This window comes from Pungitius pungitius, chromosome 5 (genome assembly GCF_949316345.1).
Source record: "Pungitius pungitius chromosome 5, fPunPun2.1, whole genome shotgun sequence".
Lineage (NCBI taxonomy): Eukaryota > Metazoa > Chordata > Actinopteri > Perciformes > Gasterosteidae > Pungitius > Pungitius pungitius.
The window spans coordinates 23,164,969-23,176,432 of NC_084904.1; the positions used below are offsets into that span (position 1 = coordinate 23,164,969).

At 48.9% G+C, this 11,464-nt stretch overlaps 1 protein-coding gene across 1 annotated transcript; it reads right to left on the reverse strand.

Annotated features, from left to right (window-relative positions):
* Positions 1–1,186: 1,186 nt before the first annotated feature.
* Positions 1,187–3,881, reverse strand: mymk (myomaker, myoblast fusion factor). The gene is made up of 6 exons (XM_037482390.2): positions 3,747–3,881; positions 3,039–3,153; positions 2,276–2,424; positions 2,045–2,161; positions 1,754–1,894; positions 1,187–1,402 (listed from the first exon to the last, which is right to left on the reverse strand). The coding sequence occupies exons 1-6, from the start codon at positions 3,879–3,881 to the stop codon at positions 1,187–1,189; spliced, it is 873 nt and encodes a 290-aa protein (XP_037338287.1).
* Between the last annotated feature and the right edge of the window lie 7,583 nt (positions 3,882–11,464).

Here is an 11,464-nt window from a genome sequence, read left to right on the forward strand (position 1 = left end):
CCCCTTTCTCTGTGGGCACCTCAGAGGCCCAAAACATTCCCCCGGTGGAGGCTCGTTCGCGTTTTGGCCGCAGACTGTTTTGTCTACGAGGCGCGGAACACGTTTGTAGTCTTTGGGCGGCGTTCGGGGGCCGGTGACGTAGGACCTGAAGTGAAAGAGGAACGGGACACCAGGGGTTCTGGGATTGGATTAGCGGGCCTTGAAGTATGAGCCAGTCTGGGGTGTTTTTCTTTCTCCTGCTCCGGCAGAGTACATATCAATGCGTTATGATAATGACGCGGGGAAGTTGGGGCTGTTAAACCCCCCCCCCCCCCGGGCCCCCGCACAACCCACCCTGGAAAACCAGTTAAAAGCCACGACATTTAGTTTCATTTTCAAAGGGTTTAAAAATCATCAAAAACCAAACACATCTATAGTGAATGTACAACCTTCCGTACAGCAATAAATAGGAACACATTGAAACAAACATGATACATAGCCGTCCACATTAGGGACACAATCCGAGCTGCTCTGTTAGAGGACGTCCACCTGCAGAGACACACACAAATGTACTTTACAGTCATGTCATTTCTAACAAACAAATTCAGCCGTGTGCTACTTTTCCCTGAGAGAGAGAGGAAAGGGGGGAGAGGTGGGGAGAGGTGGGGAGAGGTGGGGGGGGGGCAAGACGAGCAGACGAAGGTTCTTCCCCAAGGAACATTTCTAAAGACAATTTATATATTTTGGAGAGATAAACCATCTGCCTGTTTGTTCTTCTCATAAAACTTTCCAGTCAGTCTTACTGGCTCGTCTCTGCGACTGTCTGCCCCCCCCCTCACCTCCGTCCCCCTCTCCACCTCCTCCCCCCCCCCCCCCCCATCCCGCTGCTGCGCTTCCGTCGGGTCCTCGAGGGCACCGGAGATTTTTTTTCTTCTTGCTCTCATCCCTTAATTTGACATCCACATTGGGGGGGTTTCGCTAGCTATTCGGCGGCTAACAGGTTTCTGAGGTCGCCGCTGACCTTAAATGTTCCACCAGCCAAAAAGCCCCTTTCTTCTGGAGCAGAAAGGAACGTCCGCAGGACGGCTGCTTTCCTTCAGAAGAAGAAGAACTTCCCGGCCGCGTTTAGCAGCACCTGGCTGGCAGTTATTTGGTGAGTCATCTACGCACGTTCTTCGGGACAAAGTCCTGGTGGCGTCAGACGGGTTCACTTCCACCCGTTCATCTCTTTGAGCCTGCTGACGCTCGTCCCTTCCACCGGCGTGGAGGGGGGGGGGTTGTAGACGGGCAGGATGGGGGTGCTGCAGCGTCCCGTCAGCAGCTTCTCAGTTGCGACCGTCCACACGGTCCGAGGCGACTTCTTCTTGTTCTTCTTCGTTAGGGTCTTGTCCGTCTTCTCCTTAGTAGAACCGGGGGACATGGACTGAAGGGGGGGAAATCGGGGGGGGGGGATTAGGAAAGAAACAAAGGAGACGTGAGATCGCTGGCGGACGATGCAGGTTAAATAATAAAAACTCTATTGAGTTGATGAAAGTCCATCCCGGTGGGGAGAATCATTACTGCACACGTCACCATTTCTATCACTAAATATATTTCTAAAGGCACTTTTGACACGTGATTTTCACAGAATGTCAGCTGGTTGACTTTAGACCTGTGAGAAGGTGTCTGTCACACAAGAAACATCTCATGATGACGTGTCAAGGCGGCCGTACAGGACGTCTAAACCTCTGAAGCTGCTCTGCTCTCATTCTGACGTGACCAACTTTAAACGTACGCAGCAGCAGAGAGCCCAGAAGCTGAGCTTGGCGGCGTTCCTTCCCGTCCCGGCGTAGCGGTTCTTCTTGGGCAGCAGCAGGACGAAGGACACGGCGAGGGACAGGTGGTAGAAGCTGTGGACGTACGCGTAGTCCCACTCCTGCGAACAGAGAACACCTTATTTGTTCATATTCAACATATATTTGTATATTACTGCCAAACATAAAAGAGGCACTAATCCATGTACTAATCCCCTGTAAGTAAGCGAGGATGTAGAATAATGTTTCATGAGATTTATTCATTTCGTCACCTCAAAGTAGAAGCGCAGCATCAGAGCGAGAGCGCCGAAGCAGCAGCCCGGCCCGACCTGCTGCGTGTACACCGCCTTCTCCGGATACACCGCCCGGCACTGCTTCATCTTCTGCAGCTAAAGACAGCGGAAGGTCAGACCCAATGCACATTAACACATGGTATCAACAAATAAAAATACACCCTGCAGTATGTCGAAGCCAACTCCGACCAAAGCGTCTCAGCGGCTCACCCATTTGACCGTGATGATGAAGACAGCGGATCCGATGGGTCCTGAGTAGATCCCGTAGCCCCAGCGATCCTGATAGATCCTCACTGCGATGGTCAGCACCCCGAACATGGTCATGCTGGAGCGCTGGGGCTCATCAAAGTCGCCCAGAGCTGAGACAATAACCGCAACCACAGAGGTTTTATTGCTGGGTATGTTTGTAAAGGAATTGGCATATTTAAAAAAAAAAGTACAACAACTCGATGCGCCACATAAGAACAGTTCTGGAATCTACAGACCTGCTCTCAGAGGTCTATAGATCTAATCAGCATTCAAATGATTATCTCAACAGTTAAAACAACATGATGACAATATTTGACCATTTTGCAATGGACACAGCGTCCGACGCGGAGGACGGACCAATCGGTGGAGTCAGCTGTTGGAGCACTTGGCTCTCCAGCACAGAGTGGAGAGGCCTTCATGCAAAACCACAGGGGAGTGTGGAGCAAGTGGGTGTGTGTGTGTGTGGGGGGGGGGGGGGGAGGAGGAGGGGTAGTGAGTGCCAAGTATGGCTGAGCAAGTGTCATTAACAACTGCTGCATTCTGGGTGTTTTTACCCTGCTGCTTGGTACGTCTGGTGGTTGAATACCAACAAACTGTTATTATCGTTCAGCCAGAGTTTTGATGTGCTTTGGTAGCTGGAATAAAAGTAGTAAGGACCCTTTGTGGAATGAAGACGGCTGTGAGGACTGGCAGGGATGCGGGTTTGTGTCCCACCAGGTCTTACCTATGAGCGTGACCCACATGGACAGAGCCGTGCCGTACACACTGAAGTACTCCAGGACGTCGTACCTCATGAAGCACAAGATGGAGAGTCCTGGTCCGTCACACGCGTGGTAGATCTACGGAGACACCAGAGAGGCTCTGGTTTTATCAGCGAAGAGCGATAAACGACACGGACTGTTTGTGGAATCTTTAAATTGCTCCAGAAAAACTCTTAATAATTTAGTAAGTTTAAACAGCTCATCTATGAATGTTTGCTCTTTTACATTTAAAACCTTCACTTCACATCATTCATCTCTTTCATCAGTTGCTTTTACATGTATGAATGTTCTATCTGTGATAGAATCAGACCTGCTGGGTCATTTTACGTCTAAATGAACGCTGAACAATTTAAAAAAATGTATCAGAAAGACAAACTTGTTTGATGAATATTCACAGATTTATAGTGGAGTTATAGGTTTGTTTGACCACATCATGCTCTGTGAGGTCTTACGGATAAAACAAGTAAAAATTATTATTTTGTGAAACATTTAATAAAAACCCGAAAGAATAATCAGGGTCTTTGAGGATGAACTGCTGCTAAACCCAAACCTTACATGTAATTGAAATCTAGATTATTTAAACAGCAAATAAACAACATCATATGAATTCTTTTTTTTAAACCGTTACTCAGCCGGTTTTTGCCTGTTGAAGCCTGGAAGCAGGAACTCACCGAGGTGAAGAACATGGTGAAGAAGTAGACCATGGCCTCCATGTGGAAGCCCCTCTTAGCGGCCACGCTGGCCGTGGGCAGGAACACCAAACTGCTGACTGTCGGCAGAAGCATCTTGGCAATAAACGCTCCCATGGCGGCGGCGGCGGCGGTGGCACGCCGAACGCGACTCGAGCGAAAAGCGTGGCGGCTTGCAGGGGAAATGTCCTGTTGGGAGACCAGAGCTCTGTGAGGGAGCTCCTCAGGTCCCTTTAGTTGTGTGTGTGACGAGTGAGTCTAGTGGTTAGATGGATGCCACGCAGCACGGACACACCCAGCTGTCCAGCCAGGCCCTTTAAAGTTTAAATGACCCCCCCACCCACCCAAAGGCAGGGTGCACAGGGGCCTGGACGTCATGCCCGGGCAGCTGTTTGCATACCAGTGCATCATGGGAGGGGCGTTGGGCAGGGCTGGCATGCAGCATATCCACAAACTTTTTACAGCCAGGGTGAAACTATTAAACTTGTTTTGAGACGATAAACAGAACGGTTTCTCACACTTTGGGGGCCGGTCTCAGGAGGATAGAGCGGAGTTTGAGATCTGTAGAAGGAAAGCACCGATAATACAAGTCTTATAGCGCGTATGATGTCGATGCTGTTTGTGGTTAATGTACAATGTCAATGTTCAGAGCGGGAAGTAGTGTCCAAGTGGATATGGGCCGAGCTCTCAGTACGAGCATAAGGCTGAGAAGCCACATTTGACCAAACCATTGACTGTATATAAGAGGAGTCCGTGGTCATTTAGACAATCTGCCGTTGGATTGACTGATGTTTTGAGATTATTGATCGTTCCCATCTTGATTTAATATTCATTCATTTCTTGGCTTTATGCCAGCACAAAACGAAAGGTACCAAATCTGGACAGAGGAGTTAGTATCTTAGTTAGAGACATGTCAATCACAGTAAGCCCCGCCCTAAAGCATGCTTTATGATCTGTTTGACTCTGAATGGACCATCAGTCACTAAATAAACATCATGCTGCATTGAAGAAGACTTGCAACTAGAGACTGAGACCATAAACTCATGTTTACAATGTTTACTGAGGGAATAAATCAAGAGTGAACTAGAGTCATTTCCTCATAGACGTCTATGGGACCAGAGGAGTCGCCCCCTGCTGGTCACCACACAGAATGCAGATCTTAAGACACTTCACTATTGGCTTCACTCCTCAGAGCCGGAGGTTTCCGCCCGGAACTTTGACTCCAGCCTCTAAAGCAACTGGATGAGAGGAAAATATTTGGAGTCGCTGATTCCAGCTTCCTCCAGACGGCGTGTTTCCCCGATGCTGTTTGGAGACGGTTTGTGGAGTTTTTATCTGTCCCTTCCTGTGCGGATGTTTATGGCCGGTCGCTCCTCTTAGAAGAAAATATGGAATGCTGCTGAGGGAAAATAGAAAAGCTGTCAGATCGCCGCTTGTTGGACCAATCCACCTCCCGTCCTGTGCGTGATTTAGCGGCCTTCATACTTCCACCTTCACCATTACGTGAATAACACAAAACAAATGAACAAGTAAATCTATGATTTACTACGTTGGCTACGAGTGCTGGAGGAGACCAACCTGCTCTACTGGCTGTTAGAAGTCTTGGAGTCAAAGCAGCATTGAATGTGCGTAAAACACCTTCTTGAGCTTCATGTAAACAGCCGTCATTGGTTTTTGATGGAGCCATATTTGACCCTGTGGCTCCCAGTTGTCCCCGAGAGGACATCTCTCTGATCCCAGGATGGTGGTTGCGGCAGCAGTTGCCGTCCTCTGCTCTCCACTCAGCTGTCGCACCTGCTCAAGAGCTCCGAGGCAGCCACACAAAGGGTGCAGTGTTGCGAAAGGGGGGTTTAACCCCCCCCACCAGCCCCACGCTCTCAGATTATCCGAGTGCCTGCTGCCCCGCTCCCAAAACACGCCCCCTGCTGGGAACATTCAACCTCGGGTCCTGAAAACACGTCTGAAAGCAGCTTGAAAAACTGATATAGATCATATATATATATATATATATAATACGTTTTTTTAACAGAAATATCCCCTTAACAAAGTGACAGCTCAAATTTACTTTGTTAATCACAACTAAAAAATGAGTTCAAATTAAATAGGGAACTATTTATCAGAGTGAATGAATGTGTCAATATAATCATCATACAATAGCAGGTCTTCTAATTCCCTGGAGAGGAGTGCGATCGTTACTCGCCACACGTGGGTTAAAAAGTCCTGTCGTGCAGCCAGGTGGACTCATGCAATGGAGTCTCCATTGGGTCCAATGGCGTGAGACCCGTGACCTCAGGTGACCCCCGCGCCGAGAAACCCTGCCTCCAAAGGTCAGGGGACAGAAGAGGTCATGTGTGAAAGTGGACAGCATGTGGTGCGATTGATAGCGTTTTATGAATTTCAAAAACAAATTATTGTTCTTTTTCATTTTGACTAACCTGAACTAAACCATCGGTTTAAAAACAACAACAACAGCAACTACATGTACGTGAGTCTCCACTCAGAGACATGAATAAACCAAGAGACATCGGGACGCTAACAAGTGCACGGCTGCTAAAAGACAGCTGTGGAAACAAGAGAGCGAGAGACGAGAGGGAGGTGTGAGAAACTAGAGCAGACGAAGATGCAGAAAGAAGAAGAAAGCGGGGAGGGGGGAGGGAGGGAAAGTGGGGGGGAGGGAGACCGATGAGGAAATGAGGGGAAGACGACATGGTGGGCAGACACGGTGGTCCTCAGACGTCTGCTCGTCCTCTTCTCATCATTCACTCGTCCCTCTCATTCCTCGGGTTCATGGCCTACAGTTAGCTATTTAACAGTTGTCCATTCTTATGAGTCCATTCTTATGAGTCCATTCTTATGAGTCCATTCTTATGAATCCATTCTTGTGTGTCCCCTCTTGTGTGTGCAATCTGTCGGTTTCATCTGCTTTTTTATGTTTTTTAAGAAATACTTGTTTTTCAGGAGATTACTAAAGTTTGAGCAGCTAGTTATGAAAAGGAAAGAAAAACCTAATTGTTAAAGTAACTACATACATTTGGGTTCAGGCAACTAATTCAAAATAACTTTGTGTTATAAACTTGCTTCTAAAGAGCTTCTAGAGAGTTTCTACAGTAGCCCAGAAAGGACAAACGTTTTCTTACTCCTGCAAGACGCTCCACACATTAGAGAACTTCCCGTTGGTTGCATTTTGGGTTCTCAGCAGTAGGTGTCGCCAGATCCTTCAAACCAAAATACCCCGACTGAACTGACATCGACAGCAAAAGGCAGATAATGCAGATCTGCACCTTCACAACAAGGATCTCCAGGGATGAGTAGTTGACACAACACATTCATCTGATATTATTCTATATAATAAACAAGGTCGCAGCACAAAAGGAAGAAGTCAGGCAAACATTTAGGAATCAGCAGTTTTGAATACAATTGCAACCTGAGATAACAGAGTGATGAAGATGGACGCTGATGGTGTAGCTAAGGGAGGCTGAGGACGCCTCAGGGAGGAGAGCTCTGTGGGAAAGACGGAGGTTCCTCCCCCCAGAATTCGTGAGCAAAGACGGAGGTGAAGGTGAAATCTTCATTTGTGCGGCGGAGGAGTGGAGATGCTAATAAACGGAGAGAAAGGAGAGCTCCTGTGATCCTCCCACACTTCTCCTTATGCTCCTGTTGCCCAGAGGGGAGGAGGAGGGAGAGGAGGAGGAAGAGGAGGAGGAGGAGGAGGAGGAGGAGGAGGAAGAGGGATGCAGGGAGAGAACACCTTACCTCCCTTCCCCTCTCCCTTCATCCCTCTGTCCGTCTCTCCCTCTTCACTCCACAGCGACAGCAGCACTCACCGAGACACCACAACACACACACACACACACACACACAGACACACACACAGACACACACAGACACACACACAGTGAGCGGCATCCTCTACTGACCGAGGAGCCCTTGGACTGCTGCAGGCGAGGTGAGTGGGTAATTATCTGAAACCTCCTCCCCTGTGTGTTCGTTAAAGAGTTTTTGTAAGTTTGTGTACTCTGTTGAGTGTGTTCATGGTGTGTGTTGTGGTTTGCATGTGCTCTGTGTGTGTGTGTGTGTGTGTGTGTGTGTATTTACGAGGTACATTAGAGCCAATGAGAGTTGTTTTTTGCACCAGACCAAAACAAATTCACTAAATAATGCTGACTTGCTTTGGGGAATGTATGTGTTTTTGTGCAGGCGTGTGTGCGTGTGTGTGTGTGTGTGTGTGTGTGTGTGTGTGTGTGTGTGTGTGTGTGCATGGAGAGGCCAAAGTCTCTCTGGAAACTTGTCAGCTGCTGGGAGATGTGTGTGTGTGTGTGTGTGTGCTTTAACTGGTGAGGTAGAGGCTAACGTTGGTGCCAGTGCTACTTGTCTCCTTTTGAGGCTCTAAACTGAGATTTACAGGATGAAAACGTGCTCAACTCTCCTACTCGTGTAAAACAAGGGGGTTTTAAAACTTTCATTGGGCACATTTGGGGAGAACCGTAACGTTACAAAGAGCCTAAAGAGTCCCTCAGATAAGTCATGGTTGAAGCCGCTCAAGAGCGATGTAAAGTTTGCATTCATTTGCAGACCGATCCAGTCCTCGTCCCTCTCTTCCATAAACGTGATCCAGCTCCGGCTTACAAAGCAGCAGTCTCAAGACTGAGAGCTGGACGGACAAAGTGTTCCCAGCATGCATTGCATTCAGGGGCTCCTTCTTTGCAGAAGCCGTCAGTGTTTCAGTTGTAACGCTGCAGACTTTTAGCAATGAAAGTTGATGAGGAATGAAGGTGACTCTGGTTTCCCCTGCAGACAGAAGATGTGCTCAGTCAGCGTGACCACAGCAGGTCAAACAAACCTCACCAACCAATCCTGCAGTTATCACCTAACGCCAGACCATGCATTCTCATTCTGAACACTTTGGTAGACGCTTGTTTGGTTTCACCCATCCAACTTCCTCTTGGTCTCCCATCATAAGATCCACCACCCCATCACCGTGTGAATGGGAGGCTGCGGCCCTGTGACCCGCCTGATCTGGACCCGCCTGATCCCAACCGTTGATTGAGCGTCGATTAAACTGTTTGACGGAAAACGAGGCCCCGGATTGTCTTCGTAACACAGAGGGACTGAGTCGGTTTCCCTGGGAAGCTTTAAAGAGCGAGTCAATGAACACGCCGGAGATCAAGAGGGGCCGATCCGATACCCCCCCCCAGTAACCTCTCCTCAACTCCTCAGACTGCCTCGCTCACTCGTCCCCCCCCCATCTCTTTGTCCTTCTGCCCAGCTGTCTGTTGGCCCTCTCTCTCTTTTCTACAAGAGGCCAAGATGCATTTTCCACTTTGCATGAGTAGCTGAGGGGTGACGACCGCTGAGGAAGAAGAAGACAGTTTCTCACACATACACCCCCCCCCCCCCACACACACCCCCCCCCACCCCTACATTCCCCCCAGACTGTGACCCAGGGGGATCCATCTGATTCATTCAGACAAGCAGCAAGTAATTATTCAGTAGATTGATGGAACCATAACGGCAAATATTTTGATGTTTGAATACGTTTGAATAGGACGACATGCTTTTCACTGTTTTATATCACATTAAAATACATGCTTATGAGATTTGGTTTGACAAAGCACGATATTTAAAAACATCGCTTTGGATTTCTTTTAATCGTATAATCCCACTCAGGTTGTATGAGGAAGTCCATCACGGGTATGTCAGGCCACTCTTTCATGTCGCACACCCTCCCTGCCGTCCCCCATTGGATCGGAGAGTCCTTGAACAGCTTGATGCGTTTTTATTCGTGATCTTGATGGAAGTCAATGGGCTGCACTGGTGTGACATCATCGCTCCTTGTCAGCTGTTGGTTTGGGGTCTGGTCCCGCTCCCCAACCACCCACCCAACCTTCTTGTGAGAGTTTACAAACCGCCGCGTTCTTCGGTCCAGCTCTCCGTAGAGGACGTCGAGGACATCTTAACTGGGGACTGACACCGGGGACATTTGGTCTGACCGGAGCCTGCAATTGGGCAATAAAGTCGGCGATGCCGATGATGGGTAGAGGACAAAAGCTTTTGATTAATCAATCCACTGATGAAATAATGAACTGATATCCAAACAGAATTAGACAATAAACCTCCTGTATCCTCTGATATATCGGTCTCACTCCTCCCAGGGGACAGACGGCTGTCTGTCTGCTCAGGCTGCCAGCGCTACAAAAACAAGACGGAAGGGCGAGGGGCCCCAGGGGGCCTTCAGGGCGGGTGGGGGGGGCTGTGTTTACTTTTGTCCTCTGTGCCCGGCCGGCTGGGAAAGGACAGCGAAGGGGAGGAGGAAGGATGAAGACCTCGCTGGGACGGTTCTCACACTCTTGTTCTACTCGTCCTTACAGGGACAGTTGTGGAATGGAGTCTGTTCTGTGCAGGGACACAGGATGTCGTCCGTGTCCCTCAGGACAGAAACAAGTTAAGAGCCGTGTTGGTGGTGACTGACAACAGGACTCGGTATAATGTATAGTGTATAGTGTATAATGTATAGTGTATGTTGCACAAAGTAAAGTCAGTGAGACTGGAATCCTGAGTGGAAGGCAGAATAGAACATACCTGTGTCTGAGTGTGTGTGTGTGTGTGTGTGTGTGTGTGCTCAACCACGCCACTGGCTGAGTGTATACACATGTGCAGCTGTGTGTGTGTGTGTGTGGCAGCTGGCCGGGCTCCAGCTGTGTCTGGGGGGATAATGAAGTCCAGGTGCTGCTGCGCCGGCCTTAAAGACACCTGTCACCAATATTTAGTGCCAGAGACAGCCAACAGGGCGAGACAAGCTGCTCGCTTATTTTAACAAGGCTGCCTAACTGGACCTGAGGACACGGGACGTCCCATGGACCCTTTCCTAGAAGCCCCGTCCGTGTGTAAGCGTTGGACGCGTGTGAACACCCCCCCGACATTTGCTGATTCAGACGTTGCAGCTGAAGGTTTGGTCTGAGGAGGAGATTTAGTTTAAATGATGTATTCTAACCGCAGAGCTTCTTCTTGCTGTGAGCCTTTACGTACACATGTCTACGCTTCCGAGGAGTCAGAGCGGGAAAACAAAGGCTCACCTGTGCAAAGTCCTTCAGAAACATACCTGCGTCCTTCCACCACAACGGGGCTCGTGTAACTTCTAAACACCCCGTCGGCGCCGCTCTCCTCTTTGACCCACCGGGCCGTGCACCCCGAGCTGGAAGGTCGCACTAAACTTTGTGGAAGGAGGCAGCTTTTGGCAATAAAATCATTTAGATTGTGCAAGAAAAGGAATGATGTGTTTGTATTGTAGTTGACAGTCCGCATCAAGACGCTTGAGGTACCCGTTTTATTCATTTCAATAAGGATACATTATCTTTCAGAACAAATATTTAAAGTGCACTTTCTTCTTGTTCAATTAGTACATCGCTCTGCCCCTCATTAGTGCTGGGTGTCCACCTCCTGCTTTGTGGCCTCTTGTTTCTGGGATCGACACTGATGTGAGTCTCTGTCAAACACCCCTCCCCCCCAACCCCTACCACCTAACCCCCCCCCCCCATCAGAGCGAAGGCAGAAGGCGCCAGCAGCTCTTCAGGTATCCCCTCTTAATCAACCACAGATGTTCTTTGGGGCGAGGGATTTCACTAAAGAGTCAGAGAGGAAATATTACAACCGCAAATGTCTTCTCCTGGTGTAAAAAAAACACAAGACATTCTACTTGAGGC